Source organism: Centropristis striata, chromosome 2, assembly GCF_030273125.1.
Source record: "Centropristis striata isolate RG_2023a ecotype Rhode Island chromosome 2, C.striata_1.0, whole genome shotgun sequence".
Classification (NCBI taxonomy): Eukaryota; Metazoa; Chordata; class Actinopteri; order Perciformes; family Serranidae; genus Centropristis; species Centropristis striata.
Window position 1 is genome coordinate 14,310,538 of NC_081518.1, and position 23,959 is coordinate 14,334,496.

Below are 23,959 nucleotides of genomic sequence, written 5' to 3' on the forward strand. Positions count from 1 at the left end.
TTCATTGTCATTTCCTTCACAGTGGAAACTTGGCATAGCCTTGTTGAAATACCATATAGAGTGTTAAGGTGTGTTTGTATGACAGTTAAAACACTACATCACAGTAGTGTATATCCTGCAGCCTTTAAATCACATGTGAGAAGTCTAAATTACACTGATAAGATGCATAAATAGCCGGCATAGTTTTCCTTAGCCAGGGTTTTCATGCTGCAGAGTCAAAATATACAGATAGCCAAAAAAGGAAATACAAGTGTCAGCTTTTCTATGTTTCAACTCCATGTTTTGGTCACAGTGGATATTACTACCTAAAAAATAGTTAAAGTTTTCCACTTTAATGCTACTTACAAATATAAACATCTACATTATAGTCTAATTCATAATCCTTGATTGTCATACATGTAACTCAATCTTTTCTATTCTGAATCTGAATTATAATCATTAATTATTTTACATTTTAAAGTTATTCTACACCCCAAGAACTTTAAAATGTAAAATGATTAATTATTACATAATAAACTAATTAATTAAGAATTATGAATTAGACTATAATGTAGATGTTTACTTTTTTCTTTCTATTGCTGATATTCTGGGTTTTTCCCTGGATTGTATAGAATAGGCAGAAATGAGCCATTTGCTTCAGCCTATTCCCTTTTATGGAATTATGGGAAAAAAATTGTGTGAAATTTGATTTTCAAGATGTACATTATATAGAGAATAAAGAGAATTCATTTATTACCTACATTTCTTACTTAAGCTGCATTTTAAACCACCTCTCATCTGTTCCATGCTGTGTAGGTGTTGATGGAGAAGATGGAGGATATTCAGTTAGCCATGATAGTAGCAAGGCTATATGAGGCAGACTTTGAGAATTCATCCACCTGCCAAGGCCTCCTTTATGAGAAGGTCCTGGGCTGCAACAGGGACGGAAGTGGTTACCACTGTTCCAGACTGCACCCTGACCCGTTCCTCCGCAGCATAGCCTACTGGATCATGAAGGACTACACCCTAGCCCTGGACACACTGTTGGAACGAATTCCCAAAGACGATGATGAGAACCCTGGTCAGTTGATTGCAGACATTTCTGTATTACACAGCAAGGTCCACTAAAACCCGTAAAAGCTCTTTACTTTCATTTTGTGCTATGCTTAAAGACTTTCTCCTTTTCTTCATTTCTTTTTCCTCTGTGTTAGATGTGATGGTGAAAGCCTGCAACCCCGTGGTGTTTAGTTTCTATAACTACCTGAGGACACACCCTTTGATCATCCGTCGCCACTTTGCAAATACAGAGGGCACAACGACAACTGTGGGCCTCACTGCTGAGAAGAGCAGCGCGGTCGAGATCAACCTTATAGAGCGCAAGCTGTTCTTCACCACTGCCAATGCACACTTCAAGGTGGGCTTATCAACAATATGGACACACCAGTTTTGCTTATACAGCTGGGATCCGTTTATAACTTGTTTTAAAGACGGATAACATGTTAATTATCAATGCATGATTTTAATCATATCTAAATCTTCTGTAGGTGGGCTGCCCAGTTCTGGCTCTGGAAGTCCTCTCTAAGATTCCCAAAGTTACCAAAAAATCTGGCTCGTCACCTCTCAGCAAAGCTTCATCCAAGGCCAACTTAAACTCAAGCCAACCCTTGGAAAATGGCACCCAGGGAGGCTTAGACTGGGGCTCCCCGACAGCCCCTGCCCATGCCTGGGGAGGAAATGATAGTGCGGGTGGGCTGGACTGGAGCCAGCCTTTGGTCAAACTGGAGGAAGATGAGCTGAATCTGGATTGGGGACAGGACAAGGATGATGATGATGAAGATGAGGATGAGGATGGTGGTCTGACCATGAAGAAACCAGAGGCTGAAACCAAAGCAGACGGAGGCTCGGAGAGTGGCATCCCCAAACTGCAGAGAGAGGACTCACAGGTTGGATAATATATGTGGAATACATTAGAATAATTACTGGAATTTTTATATGATAACATGATAATACAATCATAAATAGTTTAAGCTAAAATTAAATATATATATATATATATATATACTAAAAATGTTACATCTAAGTTATTGTTCATTTTTACTTCATAAACCTGAACCTGTCTCTCTTTAACCGGGACACTTAACACACACACTGTAATTTTAAGACAAATGTTGGCATAGGACAGTTTCAATACTGACTTGAAGTTTTGTATGATTTAAATATCATATAAATTTACATGAAGATCTCATTCCATACTATACCGTAAAGACTACTCCAAAGGGCCTGTGCCCCCTTATCTTCAACATAGTCCAGAAGAGGGTCCCAAATGTGAAAAGGGCAAAAAGGCATTAAAATGTATACAGAGATGAGACTTGCTTTAAGATCTTAGTCGTTGCCATAGATATGACCAGTACTGAGGTCTTGACCCTGTAATCCTTCTTAGAGTATTCCTCTGAAAGGTACTTAAAGTCTCACTTTGTTAAAAAAAGACAGATATCTTTTGGTTTTATGGAAGCCTGTAGAAAGTGCAGGCTTAAGTTGTGAACTTGGACTGAGACACACAGATGTCACAGGAATGTCAGCAAGTCTAAAAAGTTTGGCCATTTTCCTATAACTCACTCTCGTATATTTCAGGGCGAGTCAGAGGTGGACGTGATAGCAGAGCAGCTGAAGTTCCGAGCCTGTCTGAAGATCCTGATGACAGAGCTGCGTACGCTGGCCACAGGCTTTGAAGTGGATGGAGGCAAGCTCCGCTTTCAGCTCTACAGTTGGCTGGAGAAGGAGATAGCAGCAATGCATACAATCTGCAACTACAAGGTACACTGATAATATTTGCTGTATTCTATGCAGCTTTGTATTTGATTGTGCATTACTAGATATCAGCAGAAAAACTTAACATAAAATGTGTTTACACAAAGGTGGAAGGAAAGGAGGAAGATTCAGAGGTGGAGTACTGGAGAGAGCGTACAGCATCAGTGGACATATCGGATGATGCACTGGATCGTACGGAGGCCGGGGCCTACGAGCGACACCAGATGGAGCGACGTCGTCTTCAGGCCAAACAGCAGCACTCTGAGAGGCGCAAGGCATGGCTCAGGAAGAACCAGGCGCTGCTGAGGGTGTTTCTGTCCTACTGTAGCCTTCATGGAGCCAAGGGAGGAGGAGTCACCTCTGTTCGCATGGAGCTTCTATTTCTGTTGCAGGAGAGCCAGCAGGTACGCATACGCACTCATAAACATGTGTGTTATGTACTTCTACTGGATAAAAACAAAAGCCATCTCTCTTCCACTAAAAGCACTTTTCTGTCTCACTCTGTAGGAGACCACAGTTAAGCAGCTGCAGTCTCCTCTGCCTCTGCCCACTACACTGCCTCTGCTGTCAGCTTGCATTGCTCCCACCAAGACAGTTATAGCCAATCCAGTTCTCCACCTCAGCAACCACATTCACGACATCCTCCACACCATCGCCCTTATGGACAGCCCGCCGCATCCTGAGCTCATGGATGATCGGGTGAGAGCTCAAATAAGAATCCAACTTTTCCAACTGGAGTCTGGAGAAATTTTTCACAGTCATCTGAAGTTGTTCAATAAATTAAAAGTGTCTGTCTTTCACCCTTAGGTGAATGCTTTGCACACACTAGCAGCATCTCTGTCTGCTTGCGTCTATCAAGCACTGTGTGACAGCCACAGCTACAGGTAACTGTTCCTCTGCAGTGCAGGCCTAACAGTCTCTGCAAGACTGTATTTGTCTTCCTAAAAAAATTTCTTTAATACCATAGGTGCTTTTCATTTTGAAGTTGAAGTAGTAAGCCCTCTCAAACCCACAACCCACTGGCAGATTTGAAAGGCTTCTTTGCCAATATTACACCATTTATAATAACCAGAAACTGTAACAACAAAGATTATAATGAAAATATTCAGCGAAACTTTGAACTGCAGGTTGATTACACAGACTAGACAGGAGAGGACAAGAGAGGTTGTAACATGCGGTTGTAAAAATGGAAATAGTTCAATGTTTATACAGTCAAATGTGCAGCCCACAATGTTGGTAAAAGTTGTTGTTCTATATTGGATTCCATTTTTTCCAATTTTTGTAAAAAATAAATTAACAAAATTTTGTAAATGTTTTTGTTTTTTAAGACATATGGAAATATAACTATGTAAGACTCCCTATGAGTTCTCCCTACTTCTACCCATGATTGTGCTGTTTCTATAGAGGTGTGGGACTTATGAGTCAACAGAATGAGGCAACAGTGAGTAACAGGAGCAAAAAAAACATCCAGAAACTGCTTGGCATACTGAGGGTTAAACATGTTGGAAAATTTTTCTCTAGATGTTAAGCTTAGCTAACCACACCCTGACTCTAGCTCACACAAGAAAGGTGAATGGGATTTAAATGTGCTTCTCATTTAATTCTAGGAAAGAAAAATTACCATATTTACCAAAATGCTGAACACACTGTACATGTTTTGTAATGCTGTGACTCACATGTTACCTTCCTGTTGTTGGCGTTGCAGCAGCCAGACAGAGGCCAACCAGTTTACAGGGATGGTGTACCAGGGCCTGCTGCTCAGTGAGAGGAAACGACTCCGCACAGAGAGCATAGAAGAACACATCACTCCAAACTCCGCTCCTGCACAGTGGCCAGGTAACAATGTCCTTCCTGTAGCAACCACTGGCATTGATAGGGTTAAAATGAGTCAGACTCTTGATTGAAGGCAGAAAATAAGAATGATTATTTTTTAAAAGGACAACTTCAGGGGGTGCCTCGTCATTAACATCTCGGTCTTAATACTCTCAAGGATTGTTTTAATGAGATTGAAGCTAAGATAGATCATATTCCAGAATCCTCCCAGAATGCATAGAAAGGGAAATTGGCATATGTGTGAGCATCAAAGACATGTTTCAGGGAGAAGCAGAGGGAGAGGAAGAGCAGAGCAAAGCAGGCAGTCTGTGTTTATGCAGAGAGGCAGATGGTGTTCTATAATAGGAGCTTCATGGCCTCTGGGAAGGAAACGGAAAGACAGAGACTGATCACGCCATCATGCAAATGTTTCAAAAATGGGTTCTTTTTGTGCAAAGACAGTGATTTTATTATTCTACTGTGGAAGTTATTTACAGGTTATTTTTTTACACAAGTGCCATGTTATGTTTATGTGCGTCATCTCTCTGCAGGTGTGTCCTCCCTGATTTCTCTGTTGACGTCTGCCAGAGAGGAGGACCAGCCGAAGCTCAACGTGCTGCTGTGTGAAGGGGTCATGGCAGTTTATCTTGCACTGCTCATTCATGGCCTGGGCACTCACAGCAGCAATGAACTCTTCCGTCTGGCAGCACACCCCCTCAACAACCGCATGTGGGCCGCTGTCTTTGGAGGAGGGGCCAAAGTCGTTATTAAGCCAAAGAGGCCTGAGGCCCCACCAGGTAGAATTATTATTTTGTTGATTACTAATACCATACCTTTCTTTTCATCATCACCGTCATTATTGTCTTTTGTCTCCTTTGTCTTTCATCTCCCTTGTCTTCATAATCTGTCCCTGTCCTTATACTCTTCTCTTGCCGTTGTCCCCTTCTGCTTCATCTACTGACTTTCTACATCCTGACTTATCTCTGATCTGAGGCTTCCATCCCTAAGGCCTGTCTACATAGTTACATAGACCTGCACATAGTCTGTTGATGCTCCTAAGATGCTGCTGCTGTGTGGTGTCTTGTGTGAGTGTGCCCTCTGCCCTGTGTCCCAGTGCCAGCTGATTTTGAGGCAGCCAGGCCAGAGGACTCTCAAGAGGCAGGAAGACCTGAGCAGAGCAACCCTACCCCAAACCCCTCTCCCACCCCCACTGAAACCCAGCGCCCCAAACGACCCCCTCCTCCCGTTTCAAGGGGAGAGGGTTTGGGCGCTGTGGCACCAGCAACTAAGGCCAGCTGTGAGTAACTGGGCTGGTGGATTGCAGTGCTGGTTTGCAGGATTGCAGTGCATGGTAATTGTACAGGTTTGCATTGTTGCAGATGCTTGACTTACCTATCTCTCTTGTGCAGCTACTACTGAATGCCCATAACAAACAACAAAGCTCACTAGTGCTATGACGACATTGTCATCTGTGTTCACTTTCATGATAAGCCAACAGCTGGAGAAAGGTCTAGCTGCAGAGCTCCAGGCTCAGGCCCGCCTCCTCCGTCTGACCCTTTGCAGTCCTGAGCTCGGAGAACATAGGAAATTACTTTTGAAATGTGGATAGCGTGCAATGCGTTCATTATTTTGACTTAGACACACAACCTTCACCAGTTAAAACAAAGGTAAACAATACAACTTTGATATTTCAACAGTTTAAAAATTTTAGGTTGGGAAATGTTACATTAAGCATAAGCCAATAACTCTATTAACCTTATTAGTTTGCGTTTTGTATCTTTTTCCTGTTTGCGTAATGCTATTTGTGAATCATTGTTAACATAGCTAACATCAGTATATGATCGTCTCTGGACCCTATATTACAGTGGCTTCTAACCATATAAAACACTTATTTATTAACAATAGGCACAATAAAAGCATGACAAACACATATGTGGCATAAACATGTAACCAAATATGATCAGTCAGTTTATAATAGGCCTACTTATACAGCAGCATGGAAATTATACAATATATTAAATACGCTCAGTGGGCTACTTTATTATTTACTTCATTTATTAACACTAAGCACAATAAAACATAAGACTGCACAATTGAATACAGTGGCATGAAAATGGAATTTAGTAATAAGGAACATGCATGATTTTTCACCATGGGTCCTGGCGATAGAGGTGGGCCAGAGCCTGGAGCTCTGCAGCTGGATGCTATTGAACAGCTGTGTGTGTCTGTGTGAGCGTGTGCGTGTGTGTGTACTGCATCGCATGTACATGTTGTGACGTCCTCTATACTCATCTCATTGTGTCATTCCTGTTTTTCCAACGAAGCAACAGCTGGGCCTAGCAAGGAGTGTTCAGAGGCTGAGCAGCCCTCTGAGACTCAATCTGAATCTGAGACTAAACCAGGTATACCATGAGAGGTTATTAGACAGTGAAATACTACTGTAGAGCTGGAACTGCATTCTGTTGTGTCCAGTGTGTAGCATTAAATGTTTAAAAAGAATGGGTTCCCTGTATATGGGTAGATTGTAGTAGAGTTACATCATAGATCATAGACTGATCGTGGCTCTTGTGTGACTTGATTGAGCTGTTTGTCTGCATCCGATTTTTAGATTTGTAGAAATAAAGCCATTTCCTGAGTAGCTGTTCTGTATAAATCTGAGTCTGTTGACTGAACTTGACACTGCTCATTCATATTCATTAGGCCAAAGTAATCTGTGCTCACATTGTATTTGTGGGGGAGGAAGATATGGGCTGGCATTTCGACTCAATATCACTGTAGTGTCTGAGATTGCTCTCAGCAAAGCCAAGAGACTTTTGAAGAGCTGTTTAGGGAGATCTTAAATGCCAGCCTGTTGATAGGGATCACTTTGCAAAATGTTAAAACTGTGACCTTTTGAGTGCCCCTACAAAATGGCATGCATGTCTCAAACACACAGCCATACACAAATGTTACACGTTAATGCCTTCCTTTCATGTTCCAATTAACTCATCATTTTAAAACAAAACAAATAGTCTCATCGTGTTTGCCTCCTTCAAGTGCTGTGGATACAAGAAAACGCTTAGCACATGACTGCTCAAATTTGCCATCATTGTTTGATGTGTTTTTCTGTGTGTATTTTGTGCCACACACTACATCAAATGTACACTGATTCAGTTATGTAATGGTCTGTGTAGTATCCGTGTGTTTAACTGCACTGTCTACTCTGGTTTGTGTCTTGTCTTGTTTTGTCTGGTGTCATGCCAGAGATAGTCACCCAGGATAATGGTGCAGGTTTGTGCACAACCTAGTGTGTCTTGCCTTGTGCTTCCATCCTAAACGTTTGTATTTGTGCATTTGTCTCTTTTTTCCAACTGTATCGGTTTTTTTTTCTGTGCTACGAGTCATCGAGTCATTGATCTCAAAATTCTATTGTAGACAGGAACCACATTTTAGACAGGACTAAGGTTAAAGGGATAGTTTGGTTGTATGAGGTATGTATCCGTAGTCAGCGTATTAACTACAGTAGATGGCAACGGGCACACCTACAGTTTAGGAGTAGCCATGAGTTTTAGCCACCTGAAATATCAGTTTAAGTGTATGTTGTATTGAGAATATTTTCAACGTTTTACCTTGCTATCAGGCAGCCCTGTTTAGGTTGACACAAGGGGACTGAAGCGGTTATCTATAACACCAGACATGAAAAAAAAAACAGTAATTATTTTTACCTCACAGAAGACAGGATTTGGTGGTCTCCCACTGCCTTGTTTGTAGAGTTTGTTTGTTATTGTGTGACTTTGGTATTTTCAAGTGTTAGTTTAATCAATCCTCATAGGGCCCAAAATTGAAATGGGCACCTTAACAACAGAAATAAACATGTTTACTGCCTGGTATAAAAGCAGCTCTGGCCTCAATATGTACTTTTCTCGATAATGCCAATTGTATGAGTGGTGACTTTTAATATAACTCACCTATTTAAACTATATTAAGGCTTAAATGTATGCATTATAAAGGGTGTGGCCACTTCAAGTGACAGGTGGGTGCCCTCACAGTAAAATTGCTGTTTTTGTCAAAGGATTCTTGGCTTTGAAGAGAGCATCAATAATTGCTTCATTTCCCCCCATGTAAACATAGACAGGGCTGTCTAAAAGCAAGGCAAAGTGGTTAAACGGTTATTGAATTTCGGGTCGGCCCTTTTTTAGGTGGTTAAAATACATTTTACCGCTGTCCCATCCTCAGCTGTATATTGCTTAGCTTCCCTGCCAATTGGCTTCTTCAAAACATCCAAAATATCCTGTTAATTTTCAGAGTTTATAATTTAACTCATGGATGTAGGGTATACTGTGCTCTGTGTAGGGTGTGGTTTAAATTCACTTCCTCCTGATATATTTCTTGACCTTCTCTTGGCTTTAAATTGATGCTGAGTCTCAGCTCATCCTCATCATTTGTCCTAAACTGCAGCATACTGCACTCTGCTGCATATTAACCTTATCAGAGTTCATTGTGTTTGAAAGATACCATCTCTCCATTCTTCTCCTCCCCCAGTCGCTCCCCCTCAGCCCCCAGCGGAGGATGTGGACAGATACAGGCGGAGGTTCAACATGAGGATGCTCGTTCCTGGACGTCCTGTGAAGGAAACGCCAGCCACCCCGCCTCCTGTGCCCACGGAGAGACCCGCATACAGGGAGAAGTTCATTCCTCCAGAGCTGAGCATGTGGGACTACTTTGTGGCCAAAGTAAGGCATTGAATTCTACATATGTGGAATGGACTAATGAGATCTGTGACTCATAGTTTTCAGGTTATTAAAAAGTTATTCCTCGATCTCGCTCACCATCTGCCTTTTTCATTTACTCCTCCTCTCTCATCATTATTTCCGCCCTCTCAGCCCTTCCTGCCGCTGTCAGACAGCAATGCTCTGTGTGACTCAGACGAAAGTGGTGCAGAGGATGATGAAGATGATGACGACGCCTTCCTTTCTGACACACAAATGACGGAGCACTCTGACCCCAACTCCTACAGGTAGGAGTCTCCTTTTTATATATTTCTGCCACATAATTCAGAGACTTGGCTTCAGATTTTGAACCTCCTGCATGTTTGTGTGGTATGCAGCTGGGCTCTGATCCGCCTGGTTATGGTGAAACTGGCTCATCACAACGTTAAGAACTTCCTCCCTCTCACTGGCCTGGACTTCACAGGTACACATAACCTCCTCAATCATCCTGAATCTTTAAATCTTATATACAGTCTTCTTTATGAAAATACACTAAATATCTGTGTATGTGTTTGTGTCACAGACCTGCCCGTCACCTCCCCTCTCAGTAACGCTGTGCTGAAGACTTTAGAGAACTGGGAGCAGCTTCTGTTGGAGCGAATGAACAAGTTTGATGGCCCGCCTCCCAACTACATCAACACTTACCCTACTGACCTCAGCGCAGGAGGTGGCCCCGCCATTCTCCGACACAAGGCCATGCTGGAGCCAGACAACACACCCTTCAAGTGAGCATTAAATTGTACAGTATACAAAAATGTAGACACACTCTCACTCAGGTAAAGAGAATCATTTTTACAACATCTGCATCTGATTTTACTTCAGAATAGATTATGTGAATCTGAACATTAACACAACTTATTTAGCAAGAGTGAATTACAAAAAAAGAAAGGTATACTGTACCACTGCAATACTAACACAACCTAACTCCAAAAGGGCATTAGTCTAGCTCAGGAGTCCACCTAGATAAAATTGATCACTTACAAAAAGATCATAAATGATGCATCCAAGAACAATACCTTCGAAATGATGTCAAAGACACATCTACAGATCACAGAAAACATGCAAATATTAAATTAAATTAAATTAAATTAAAACAGACATTTTGTTTTTGTTTTTTAGCTTTTCTAAAGAGAAATACACCCAAAATAATATGTCACTCTTGCAATGTTTTAACCAAAACTTAGAAATAGTAGTTCTCTCTCAACAAACAAAAAAAGAAGTACAATGTAGAAGTAGAAATTGTGATCATTTATTTAACTACATATTAGTATTAGGCAATTTACACTCTCACACTCTTTTCATAGTATCGAAAATTAACCATGAAATAAGACCCCTTTGTGAATGCACTCACAAGCGACCAACCCATTTTTCTCCATATATTTTCTTTCAGGACAAAGAACCATCAGTCCTTTCCAGCCCGACGTCTTTGGCACTTCCTGGTCAAACAGGATGTTCTTCAGGAGACTTTGATCCGATACATCTTTACTAAGAAAAGGAAGCAGAGTGAGGTCAGCAGCCCTTATGCATATAAACATACCTGCTGTTTTTTATTCAGTTCAGTGTTCATTTAGCTACGATTATTAATCCCACCATTGTTTTATGTTTGCATTGTACTTTTTTATTTTTTATTTCCCCTGACAAGATTACTGTATTGGCCCAAATATAATACCATAAGCCTGTCCGACAAGGTCAAGTTACTGCAGCCAAACTCTTAAGTACCCGGATCAACAGATTAAGAGACATTAAAGAACGCCGTAATAACGACATGACACTCATGATGATGATGGTGATTGACGAGATAAGTAATAGTCATAACTGACATGCAGACAAGAAAAGTAGTGTCAGGATGTCAGAAGACAGCCAGAGCTTTAAAAAAATCGGTCAGAGGAAATATTTCTACTTCTAAGACAAGTGTGTGACTCAAAAACAGAACAAAGTAATCTGTATTATTAAAGATGTTATTTATTGGAATACCTGCACAAGAATGTAATTTTAAACATTTTGTAGTAAGGGACATTATATATGGACCGATTCAGTACATATTTTAATTTCACTTGAATTATTTTTGTAACCATAAGAATGACAATCTGCACACTATTTATATTTTTGTCTGTTGCATTGCAAGCCGCTTAAAATTGGAGATAATGAATTCTGGAGGTCCTGTGATACCCAGGTCTTAGCCTTGTATCAAAATCCATCATTTCATGCTCTCTGAGCATTTATCTCTGTTGTTGATATTTTTGTTATTGTCGTTATCATTGCTTTGACTCCTCGGACATCTTAAATCAAGTACAGGACAGTCCACTGCCTTCTGTGATATCTGGAACTTGTCATTATTATTATCACTTTCCTGACAGACTGCTACTATAGCTGCCTGCCTGCAATTAGGCAAAAGTGCAGAAGATTATGGTCCTAAATGCTAAGTTTACAACATGAATTTTCTTACTAGATTACCTTAAATTAAACTGTAACACTCGGATGCATAGTTCATATCTCCATTTATTACTCCATGCTAATGAGGTGGTCTGTGTTTAGAGTTATTTACATTTTATCACCAAGATCCTGTCAACCTTTTTACATTTTCTTTTCATTCCATGTTTTATTTTTCCGTGTTTGTGCATGTGTTTTGTGTTGTGCCGTGTTGGTGTGTTCTGTGTCTATATTGCCTCTGTGTGTGTTGTGTAGTCTGTAGAGAACCATATGGACCATATAAGCCAAAACTGCATAGCAGGAGCTAGCAGTCCCTATAAGGTAGTATCATTTACTGTACCAGCCAAGGCCCTGGCTGTCTGTCCGTCTGTCTGTCTGTTTAAGAGAGACACTGTTGAGCCAAGCTTGAAGGAGCATGAAAGTACATACAATTTTAAGTATTGTGCACCACTTGCAGTTAGTGTTTGCATGTTATGGTTAGAAGTAGCACCAAACTGGGTTAAGCTCTAATGTCTCCTCCCCAGCTCAGCTTGACAGTGACTGCTCTGGTAATTTTTCTGGCATAAAATCTACGGCTTAGATCTAACGTCTAATCTTTCCCTCTCACTGGGACACCTATGACATCCACTCACATAATCTCACATCCGACCCCCGCCAATAACACATCTCCCTGTGTTTCTCACTCCTTTCTCCTCTCTAGCTGGACTGATTCTGCTGGGCCAAAAAGCAAAAAAAAAAGAAGCTCCCCTTAAGAGAGTTGGCACATACAGTAGACTAACTAACTTGCATGCTCACTGTCAGGGATGTGAAAGGCTTGCTAATCATGGAGGGTGTCACCAGGGAAATGAGTAGAGAAAATGTATGATATTTAATTGTGTACCTTTACATGTGATTACTCCTCTTTACTGGTGAATGTGGTTGTATTTTGCACTACCTTCACACAAAGTGGGAATGTGTTGTAAGGCCCAAAGCAAGCATTTTGGAAGTGTTTATTTTTCTGCCCTATTTGTCGTAGAAGGAAATTAATTTAACATAAACAGTGTTATTAGGAATAGGCTTCTAAACAATTTCTTTTAACGTTCACTTAGGCCCCGGAGCCCCCTACTGTGCTGTAGCTTTAATGTGTCTTGAACATTGATGTATCATTTGTCTTGGCATTTTCAGGTGGAGGCAGATCTGGGCTACCCAGGAGGCAAGGCTAAAATCATTCATAAGGAGTCTGATATAATCATGGCATTTGCCATCAATAAGGTAAGGTTATTAATGTGCATGGAGCAATGTGCAATAATTATATGAGGACTTTAGCATTCAGCACTTTACTTGTCATCTTTGTGCAATAGAGCAACGTGCAATAAACATTCTAGCACTTTAACACATGCACTTTATTCAAACTGTAGCTGAATATAGCAATGTGAAAAAACCACATCAGCACTTTAGCTCCTGCACTTTACCTCACAGATTATTAAATACCATGCTGTCAGCAACATCCTTTTTCTTTTGTTTTTATGTTTTCCTCTTGTGAAGTAGTAGCACGTCAATGCTTCTCAGGTTCTTGTCAATGTAAAGTAATGTTTCTCTCTTTTGTGTTGTGTGATGTGATGTTTTTGGATGAAGCAACATTGCACTGTGCCCAAGCCATTTCAATTTAGGGACAATAAAGTTTAACCTTAACTTTAAAATACTGAAAATCATTTTAATTTATAATATTCTTATTTTTTCTGAGGACATTTCCTGGAAAGAATTATGTAACTTTACTCCAAGTAAAGGATTAATAAAGACAATGTTCTGAGTATAAAATTACATAATCTTTTCCAGGAACTGCACTCTGGATGAACAGAAACATGTAATTCCTCTCTACCTGTCTCTGGAAACTGTCCACTCTAATGTTGTATTCTCCTGCCTCCTTCTTCCTCTCCTCCCCACCTCCCTTGTTTTTCTCAGGCTAACTCCAACGAGATAGTGTTGGCATCCACTCATGACGTCCAGGAGGTTGACGTGTCTACTCTGGTGTCTGTTCAGCCCTACACCTGGATAGGGGACGACTTTGATAAGGAGTCTCGCAGGTGAGATTCAAGATGTCTGTCCTCAAAGAAACAATTCCAATACTTACTGCAACTGCGCTCACACAATTAACAGTTAGTTTTGTGTTACGGTAAGTATTTGGTCCACCTCACAAGACACACTACTACAAGACACAAAGGAAAACGCATGAATCTGTGTGTTCAAAGTGTTCTTTGGGCTTCCTCTAGCATAAATCTGTAGAAATTTTAAAAAATTGGTCAAAATATTTTGCTTAAATCATACTACAGGGTAGTAGATACCACTCTTAAAAAAATGTTTGGGCACAAATTGGTTAAAAAGATCTTTAAAAGTCTTAAATTTCACTTGATGAACCCTGCACACACCCTGTAACTAACTGCCTGACTTAAGCATTCAGAGTGTGAATAGGTGACTTCCTCTGGTTTTTCAACATCTCAGTGACGGGTCATGATTGTGTTTTGTTTTACAGCTCTGATGACATCGACCATCGATCCTCTCACACCAACATTGCCCAGGCGAGCTCTGTCCCCTTTGCACCACCACAGATGCCGGTCTCTGCATCCATGCCATGGCTCGGCAGTGGGCAGACCAGCATGGGAGCCAGTGTGGTACGAGTCTTTACGCACTGCAAACACAGAAAAACACAAACACAGCAAAAGCAGGCAGTGATGGGTATGCAGTTCTCAGTAACGGCCAGTAGAGGGAAACTAAGTTCTGTCTCGGAACGTATAGATGGCAGAGAATATATGACATCACACGTGCCATGCAGTCTTGCTTCAACATGCATTAGATTAATATGTATAGTTTTACATTTCCAGAGTATAAAAAGACAACTAACCAACTGATTTAAGTCTGCAGTTTGTGACGACCTGCACATTTTCAGGAGAAGTTTGTATTTTCAATTCTTATCAATGTTGAACCAAACTGAGCCATGCCGACTAAACAGCTGGCCTGCTGAGTCTTTGGGAGCTGATACAGAGAGGGGAGTGTGTTGGCACGGCAGAGATGGACGTATATAAACACAGATAGCAGGAGCTCTCACAGCCGGTAACCCAAGGTACAGATTTGCGTCACACTTAACGTGCAGCCAGGGTTCTCCATGTCCCAGCCATGTTGATAATTGCTGCTGGTGCTGTGTGATACACTCAGCAAGACAGAACAGAGAGTCACACAGGTTCAGTGGGTTACTGAAGGGGCGTTCTCATCCCAGCCATTAAATGGCCTTTGAGTCCATAACATTGTATTACTCAGCAGTAAAGAACTACCTCAGGAATAAATTGTCCAACACTCCTGATATATCATTGTAAATCTAATAATTATTAGTGTTTATGAATAGCACTGGGATTGATAAATCATAACAGAAATACTGATCAAGTAATAAAGACAAAGTATCATAATATTTAGATGTTTATGGTCACATCCTGTGATTTCTTTTTGAACCAGTACTTAACAATATTATCAACCAGCATATTACATAATAGTTCTGAATAAACTGATGAAAAGAACTGTGAAGCTATTTGCAGGTTTTCCACAGAACACAAATGAAAGTTGTTATTTTCTTACCTAAAGACTGTAATCTTCTAAGGTGATATCATATAAATTATCTTTTGTTGTTGTTATTTTTCAGATTATGAAGAGGAATCTAAACAATGTGAAGAGAATGACATCCCATCCCATATATCAGTATTGTAAGTTTTTATATTGAAGCCTGGGAAAAGAGGTCATCACCAGTATTTATTTTAATTTTGATTATCTTTCGGTTAATTTCTCCCAACTTCCTTTCCCATACTTTGTATCTCTCTTCCCCTCTGTCTCTCCATCTGTCTCCCTTTCTTTGTCCTCCTCTCTCTCGTTCTGTGTGTGTGTGTGTGTGTGTCTGTGTGTCTGTGTGTCTGTGTGTGTCTGTGTGTCTGTGTGTGTCTGTGTGTCTGTGTGTGTGTGTGTCAGACATGACGGGAGCTCAGGACGGCAGTGTGAGAATGTTTGAATGGAACAGACCTCAGCAGCTCATTTGCTTCAGACAAGCAGGCAACGCTAGAGTCACCCGACTATATTTCAACTCCCAGGGCAATAAGGTACACACACACACACACACACACACACACACACACACACAGCAACTGTGTTTTGTCTATTCCGTGTGATTGTTTTGAATGCTCTTCTTGTAGTGTGGAGTTGCTGACGGCGAGGGCTTCCTCAGTCTGTGGCAGGTCAACCAGACATCCTCCAACCCCAAACCTTACCTGGTGAGATCACCTCCCACCCCCTTAATCACCAATCAACAAAATATGAATCTCATCAAAAATAATATATATTTTTTCTTGTTATGACAGAGTTGGCAGTGCCACACTAAGACCTGCGGTGATTTTGCCTTCATCACGTCCTCCAGCCTTATCGCCACAGCTGGACAGTCCAACGATAACAGGTCAGCATCTGTACCGAGGAACACTCATTTTTCTCTGTTGGTGTGGACTCACTAATGGCATCCTTGGTTTACTTTGTCCACAGAAATGTTTGCCTGTGGGATACTCTGATTTCACCTAGCAATACCATGGTCCATGGTAAGAAATGTCAAACAAGCCTAATGTAATGATTTTCTCTGTACGTCAAGTTGTTCCGTGATCTAATTTCACATTTCTCCCCGCCCACCCCGTCAGCGTTCCCCTGCCATGAGAACGGGGCCACTGTGCTGCAGTATGCTTCTAAACAGCAGCTGCTCATCACTGGAGGCAGAAAGGGCTTTGTGTGCGTGTTTGACATCCGCCAGAGGCAGCTGCTCCACACTTTCCAGGCCCATGACTCAGCCATTAAAGCCCTTGCACTGGATGCCTTCGAGGACTTCTTTGTCACTGGCTCTGCAGAGGGCAACATGAAGGTGACGCATGCTCCAGCGCTCACTCACTGACCTGCCAAAACAGTCATTCTCTGATTGTGTACTTAGGATTAATGTTGTATTCTAGGTACAGGCCTAGTGGATAAAATTTAAAAAATCTGTTCCCATACCTACATATATAATCATATTTAGTTGTAGACAAATGCAGACTGATTCACCAGTGTTTCTGCCTTAAAGAGAGACACTACAGGTGAATAGGGTCCTTTTTTTTTTACTTTTTATGAAACTGGCCAACTACAAGTTTTTTTCCGAAATTGTATGTTTAGATATGCAAATGAGGTGGGAACTCATCTACATTTCTGGGACAGAAATCTGAACAATGGATAAAGCAAATTTCAAAGTTATTATTTGTTGAAATATTAGATTCAACGTTTTTTTACAGTAGGAAACTTGGATATCTCATTTTATCAGGGGTATGAATGATATATAGACAAACCCCTCTGTAAAAACCTTCAGAATATATTTGGGAATAAAACTGGTCTATGTAAGTGTAGTTGAAGTTGAGATTTATGGCCTAGAGCATGAGAAAAAACTAATTTTGAGAAAACAGCCTTTAAAGATTTCATACATTCTTAATGGAGATGACAATTTGAAGACAAAAAATTGAGTCTAATTCATAGCATTAACAATTTAGAACATCTTGTACAATGCCAATTATCAATTATCATTCAGTTATACAATGTCAGTTCCACTGGTGCGGGTTGCGCTTTAGAGCCCTGATTGTGTTACAGCTACACATTTGCTTCTTGTTTGCTCTTTTAATAAAATCATTAAAGTGGCAGCACATTTTCCACCCAAAGACTTCCAAGCCTTCCTTAGCCTCTTAATGCTCATGCTGGTTATATTGAGGCATTTGTCAGCTCTAAAATCAGCTCTTATTAATTGAGTGCTGAGAAAGTGTCACAGCACTTTGAAATTAATTTGCCACTTGACAATCACAGTGGCAGGCTATGCATATTGAAAATTAATAAAGAGAAGAAAAGAAATCTTAACACCTGCTCCATCCTCTCTCCCTCTGCTCTGTCTTTTTCCAGGTGTGGAAGTTAAGTGGCCATGGACTCATGCACTCTTTTAGCACCGAGCATGCCAAGCAGTCCATCTTCCGCAACATCGGCGCCGGTGTCATGCAGGTGGAAACGCGGCCCGGCAACCGCATCTTCACCTGCGGGGCAGACGGCACGCTGAAGATGAGGGTCCTCCCCGACCGCTACAATATCCCCAGCAGCTTGGTCGACATCCTGTAACGCCTGCTTCCACTTCTGAGGGTCCAAAGATGAAAGAGACAGAAAGAAAAAACACAAAAAGCTTACGTAACACTCGCTAGGCATTAATAGTATAAATGACGGGGGAAGAGTTAGTCAAAAGATCACCATGCTTTTGGCATCTTTCAGAGTGTGCAGTGTTCATGGGTTTACTGGTGATGTAAATCATATCCACAATGGAAAAACGGAGCTGCAAATATTTTTTTTCCCCAAAGGCTGAAGGCAAAGTTACAAGCAAAAGGTATCATACTTGATTTTAAAGCTAGATTTATTGTAATTTTATTGAAGAATCTCTACTCTTAGAGTGTGTCCATAGGGAAGCTATGCATGTCCTGTTCTCGTTACGCGGTGCAATCACAGGTCTATTGATAGTGCTCTGTAAAAGTGCTCAAGCAAAAATTTTAAAAGTGTGTAACTGTCGTCATTTTGTGCCCACAGCTGAAATCTCTTAGCATCTACTGTAACCAGCACTGTGGTTTGTTATTAAGTCAGTGGTTTCCAGTGTGAATCGAGTTGTTGGAATCTGCATTTTGTTTTAATGGTTTTGCCCACCCCCCCTCCTGCCTTTTTGCCCGGCTTTTCTCAGCCCCTCATGGAAGAGTTGATGGTGCATTGCTCCAATAGTGACCCCGCCCCCCCTCCCTCAACCACCACCACCACCCTCACCCTCCTCTCACTGGCTGCCCCGTCACTCACTCTGGCTTCTCCTGGTTTGGGCTCGACCCGGCTCGGTTTGGTCCCTGAGTGTGTGTGTTTGTGTTCACTCTGCTGTGTCCGCATCTGTACGCCTGCCCGCCCACCTGCCCTCAAATGCCTGTTTGTGCGGCCGACTCACTGCTAGAACATTCCTGTTTGGAAGATGATGTGTTTTACTCCTGTGACTGTGATTTCAATGTTTCCATCTGTCTGGTCCAAACCTGAATGCCCACCCACCCAGAGCAGAAACACAAAGGTTCACTTCTGGTTTTGCACAAAATATTCTTGAATTTGTTTTCTTTCTTTTTTTTTAATTATCATTTTAATTGCATTATTTAAATTATTTATATGTTTGTGTTTGTTTGGTTGACCATTCCTATTTAACTTATTGCCTTTTATTTTAGGAATGTAAGGGGTTTTACTGTATCTGACTGGGAGATGTGCAACACAGTCTACTGTATGTAAGTGTGTGTTACCTCGCTAGTTGTTTTTACTGTTTCATCCATAAGGAATAGATATTTGCACTCAAATTATGGAGACACTAAAAGTTTATTTCAAATAAATAGGATATTGAAGAAGAAGAAACTGTTATACAAATGAATGTCTGGCTTTATTTGGCCGAGTAGTAAAACGTTTGAAATAGTTTTAATATATAAATGATATAAATATATATATATATATACATACATATATGTATATATATATATATATACACATATGAAATACCACAACAGCTTGTACAAACATGACAGCATTTCTTTATTTTTGGTTTGTATCATACCAGCTGGATTAGTTGTACTTTTTGTTAAGTGTATGTATGGTATTTATTAAAGAGATTTGTGTTTCTCTCCCTCTTTCTGCCCACTACGTGTACTGTATGTAGCTTAAGTGTTTTACCAATGGTCCTACTGGTGTCTGGTGTGTATGTGCGTATGCATGTAATAATGCAAAAGAAGCCAATATCATGGGTAGACGCTTACTAGGGCACTTGAGCCTGGAGGTGTGTGAGAGAACAGGTCATGGTCAGAGTTTTACCTTTGTAAAGTGAATAAATTCTTTTTATTTCATCAGGGTGATTTGGCGCTGTTTTTCATTTTTCTGTCCAGAGGAATAAGCGACCAGGGCTTCATAACAATGGCGGGTGGACTGTATGTACAGGATATCAGAGGACATATGTCATTCTATATAAAAATACATGAAAGATAACTCATGCAAATACACTAAATAACAACTTGGAACACAAAAAAGTTAAATTTGTATAAATTAAGAACTGTTTCGTACAAATTGATAAAAAGTTTCCACACTGTTAGTAACTCCAAAATCTCACATGTACATTGCAAATAGAATATAAATACAGCAGTATTTATTTTTGACAATATCATTATGATTAACGACCAAAGAATGTTTTCCTTATGTGAAACTGAATTTTTAAAAAACGATTACTGACAGGAATGCTCTACAGGGAGATAAAGTTGAGACTGATGTGTATCTCTCTCTTGAAAATGTAAATATGACCACTTTCCAAAGAATGTGTGAATTTAAGTCTTGTCTTCACTTTTGTTTGTTTTTCAATCGTCGGAGATGAAGTGGACCACGTAGAGCCGGACGTATCCGTGGTCCCACACATACAGGTGTCTGTCCTTCGGGCTGTAGGAGAGCATTGCCAGCACTCCACCTGGAGACCTCAGGTCAAAGGTCACGTTGACCGGCTTTCCCTTCAGCAGGTCAAAAGCAAAAGAGACTCTGGTGTCCTTGGTGTCTGTGACATACAAGACGCCACAGGCGATGAAGGCGTTGCCAGCCTTGGTGCGGGGGTAGGTGGTGTTGACGTAAGATGTGACAGAGAAGGTCTTCTGGTCCAGCTGGGCCACCATGATGCTCTCGTCCACACTGGAGGCGTAGATCAGCCACAGGCCGTTCTCATCCGCTGCCAGTTTAAAGTAGGTCTTGGAGTTGTGCAGCAGGTAGGCGAGGTTGTGGTACAACGCGTTGTCGATTGTGAGAGTGTGAAGCCTTTTGGTGTGAAAGTCAAATCTGTGAACAAACAAGCAGCAAGCTGTTAATAGGAGAGAATTGAAACAAAAGCACAGTATTAAACTCCACTACACCATCTGTAGGCTTACCTGGCAATGCTGGAAGTTCCAGCGATGTGATAATAGAAGGAACCGTTGTGAACAGTGTGACCGCAGCCTTGGTAGAACTTTCTAACGTCCACAATGTCACTGCTGCTGTTCTGGAAGGAGGCGATGCTTTTATACTCCTTCACCACACGACCTGAGGGGGGAGGAGTAAAATGTTCACAGCGAACCAGAGACGTGGACCTGAGTCACATGAATTTGACTTGAGTCACATATTTGGCCACTTTTGACTTTTGACTTGATACAATTTAGAAAAGACTTGCAACTCTGACTTTAACACCAATAACTTGTGACTTCACTTGGACATTTGACTTGCGTGTTATTTAAAAATATGTGCCACAAATCAATATATTTCCCTTAATTTCCTGAATCAATAAACATAAATTATATTTATTCCTGAATTAACAATTAATTGCCCAGATCCACATTTGATCCAGTCCAACAGCATCCAATCAAGTTGCTGGACAGGATCAAACGAGAACAAATAACAAACTTCATGCAAACTTCAAAGCATTCATGATTTTTGTAAATGTAATACATTTGTACTTGTTTAGGACTTGAAACTTAAAGTTCAGGACTTGGGACTCGACTTTGGACATGAGTGCAAAGACTTGTGCTGCTAACTGCTAAGATAATAATGTAGGTCTTATCAGAACTCCTGTAGTCTAGAATCCCTGCATTGCTTTGACTCACAGGCCTTGACCTGGTTTAAAATACAAAGATTAATATCTTCTCCCTCATGCTGATGGATCTCTGTAACCAACCTACCAGAAAAGTGTTCTGCCACCCAAATCCGTTCATCATTCAGCTGAGCAGTGTCTTTCATCCATGTGCCAAATGTACTCTCCATCTTTGTCACATTTCTGGGGTTGATCAGAGACTTGATGATGCACTCTAACGGGAAACGAAATAACAACAGAGGTTTAGACATCACTGCCATACTGCACATATGGCACATGCAGACAGATTTAAGTGAAACACACCGTTCTTCTTTACAGGCTTCTCGTGTAGTTTCACAGCCTCTTTTACAGATGCAGTTTCATCATTTGGAACCGCGTGTAACAGCCCTGTAGAAACAAGTTCATCTTATGTTACTCACAGTGTTCACACATAGTGTATACTTGACAAAATAATCCCACCACACAATCCTGTATTAGCTTCTCTGGAGCGTTTTATCAAATCATGAGATCTTCCTCAGCAAATGGAGCCGCCCGGTTTTTGTGGAATTGTTACTACAGTCGATTTCTTATCTTTCTTTTTTGTTGAAGATATCTTTTTTTGAACACTGTACATTGTTCAGAAAAATAAATACAATCCAATGACAACCGGGCAAACTGGGAGATTGTGGGATACGATCAACAGCTTCAGACAAAGAATGAACATTCAATATCAACTGCAGATAAAAGTTAACAAAGGCTTCTATACCCAGGGTATGAGCAGCCTGAAGGTTCGCTCTGTGGTGCCTTGTTCTAGGAGGCCCCTGAGGGCCAGGAGGTCCTGGTGGACCAGGAGGACCTGGAGGGCCAGGAGGACCTGTAAAAGGAGGAGAGAACAAAATCTAAACGTTGTGGATGTAAAGTAGATTTATTTGGAGTTAGGACGATATTCAAAATTGTTCAAGTGGCTCCAAAGTAAAAATCTTTACGTGCCCTCAATAATGACATCGTTGGATGGTTGCCCCTTCTCACCAGGCGGACCAGGCTCTCCTCGCTCTCCTTTTTCACCCAGTTCTCCTTTCTCACCTGATGGATGAAAGCGTGCAAAAACAGTTCCAAGATTGCATTCATAAACTCAACACACTTTGCCCTATTGTTAAAAGCATGAATTATTCCATTGACTTCCTCGGGTGAATCATGTCATGAAGGCATGAAGGAGAACAGTGAAGTGAAGCGAAGTGGGAGAATACCGGGTAGGAGGATTCCGGTTCATTTAGCTGAAGCCCAAAACCACAGAGATGAATAATATTAGCTGAGAATGTGAAAGAAAGGCAGCAGTTTCAACCTCTTTTGTCATCTTCTGATGTCATTATGATACATGGATAGATCAGGAAACTGAGTGTTTTGAGTTTGTGTGTGTGTGTGTGTGTGTGTGTGTGTGTGTGTGCGTGCACATGATTTTAAGTGAATGCTGCTTCTTGGTATTTTAGTATTTCTTGCCTGAGGTTATACTCAACCCTTTGACTGTTACATTGTACTCACAGTTCCTCACTTAAATGGCCAGCATTGCCCGAGGCTTCAATAAAAAAAGGGATGGTGAGTAAAAACAGAATAGAGCCTCAATTACTCCTTACCTTTTTTTCCTCTTTTCCCATCAGCCCCGGGGAGTCCATTCAGTCCTGGGATGCCATCAGTGCCATTGTGGCCGGGCATGCCGTCCACACCGGGCAGACCTACAGTAAGTAATGTTAAAAAGAATATGAAAGAATATGGGTCACTAAACCACAAAGGAGACATACTGTATGGCTAGATTTTTAAATTTGGTTCCTGAATGAAAGGTTCACTCACCAGGCGGTCCTGGTGGTCCTGCAACACAAGGTTTGAGGATGTTAGATGGTTAAAAATATATATTTTGGACACAAGTAGATAGTTTAAAAAATATATGAGTAAGACATACCAGCGATGCAGACTCCTTTGGTGCTGTTGCAAATGTCGATCAACAATTTTATCTGAGCAAAAGAGGAAATATCATATTATGAATAAAATATTTCAATGCAATTAATATAAGCAACAGGGCCGGATTTACCAATTACAGTATGGTGCAGTCATTGACCCTGTTTCATCATTATTCAGCTGCATAAAAGTAATTATATACTTCTAAAAAGTTCTCCATTACAAGTCGAATTAAGGTTAAAATATGATCATAAAAATACTAAAAATAAAAATATCCATGTGGCAGAATGCACATGGCGAGTTAGTGTTTATTAAATTGCTGTAAAAAAAAATCCTTATTAACCTGCTTTTAATGGCAGTTTGGCAGTTTAAAGGGACAGTTCTCCTCAAAATCAAAAATACATATTTTTTTTTTCTTACCTGAAACTCTATTTATCAATCTAGATTGTTTTGGTGTGAGTTGAGAGTGTTGGAGATATCAGCCATAGAGATATCTGCCATCGCTTGAGCATGATAAAACAATTTGATACTTGGCTTGTTGAGT

The 23,959-nt window shown here is 40.8% G+C and overlaps 2 protein-coding genes across 7 annotated transcripts in view; one reads left to right on the forward strand and one right to left on the reverse strand.

The window, feature by feature from the left end:
• Positions 1-19,522, forward strand: part of dmxl2 (Dmx-like 2) — a 41,527-nt gene extending 22,005 nt beyond the window's left edge. For 3 of the 6 annotated variants that reach the window (XM_059347948.1, XM_059347932.1, XM_059347941.1), the window contains exons 30-54: positions 796-1,060; positions 1,191-1,393; positions 1,524-1,922; positions 2,611-2,793; positions 2,895-3,191; positions 3,295-3,486; positions 3,595-3,671; positions 4,493-4,623; positions 5,151-5,396; positions 9,121-9,311; positions 9,462-9,595; positions 9,686-9,771; positions 9,871-10,072; positions 10,738-10,855; positions 12,033-12,098; positions 12,942-13,028; positions 13,719-13,840; positions 14,287-14,425; positions 15,445-15,505; positions 15,765-15,892; positions 15,986-16,063; positions 16,151-16,242; positions 16,326-16,378; positions 16,475-16,692; positions 17,745-19,522. In XM_059347948.1, the coding sequence (XP_059203931.1) occupies positions 796-1,060; positions 1,191-1,393; positions 1,524-1,922; positions 2,611-2,793; positions 2,895-3,191; positions 3,295-3,486; positions 3,595-3,671; positions 4,493-4,623; positions 5,151-5,396; positions 9,121-9,311; positions 9,462-9,595; positions 9,686-9,771; positions 9,871-10,072; positions 10,738-10,855; positions 12,033-12,098; positions 12,942-13,028; positions 13,719-13,840; positions 14,287-14,425; positions 15,445-15,505; positions 15,765-15,892; positions 15,986-16,063; positions 16,151-16,242; positions 16,326-16,378; positions 16,475-16,692; positions 17,745-17,954 (3,978 nt within the window). In that variant the 3' untranslated portion in view covers positions 17,955-19,522. Of the gene's footprint in view, positions 1-795; positions 1,061-1,190; positions 1,394-1,523; positions 1,923-2,610; positions 2,794-2,894; positions 3,192-3,294; positions 3,487-3,594; positions 3,672-4,492; positions 4,624-5,150; positions 5,397-5,713; positions 6,104-6,923; positions 7,002-9,120; positions 9,312-9,461; positions 9,596-9,685; positions 9,772-9,870; positions 10,073-10,737; positions 10,856-12,032; positions 12,099-12,941; positions 13,029-13,718; positions 13,841-14,286; positions 14,426-15,444; positions 15,506-15,764; positions 15,893-15,985; positions 16,064-16,150; positions 16,243-16,325; positions 16,379-16,474; positions 16,693-17,744 lie in introns of those variants that run through there. The other 3 variants (XM_059347971.1, XM_059347957.1, XM_059347965.1) reach the window with 3 other exon arrangements.
• A 58-nt stretch (positions 19,523-19,580) lies between these two features.
• The window catches only part of gldn (gliomedin), a 5,720-nt gene continuing 1,341 nt past the window's right edge, over positions 19,581-23,959 (reverse strand). Inside the window, exons 2-10 of the mRNA XM_059347983.1 lie at positions 23,420-23,471; positions 23,311-23,328; positions 23,097-23,195; positions 22,456-22,548; positions 22,232-22,339; positions 21,790-21,873; positions 21,575-21,700; positions 20,792-20,942; positions 19,581-20,702 (exon numbers count right to left, since the gene is read on the reverse strand). Of these exons, the coding sequence (XP_059203966.1) occupies positions 20,237-20,702; positions 20,792-20,942; positions 21,575-21,700; positions 21,790-21,873; positions 22,232-22,339; positions 22,456-22,548; positions 23,097-23,195; positions 23,311-23,328; positions 23,420-23,471 (1,197 nt within the window). The 3' untranslated portion in view covers positions 19,581-20,236. The remainder of the gene's footprint in view (positions 20,703-20,791; positions 20,943-21,574; positions 21,701-21,789; positions 21,874-22,231; positions 22,340-22,455; positions 22,549-23,096; positions 23,196-23,310; positions 23,329-23,419; positions 23,472-23,959) is intronic.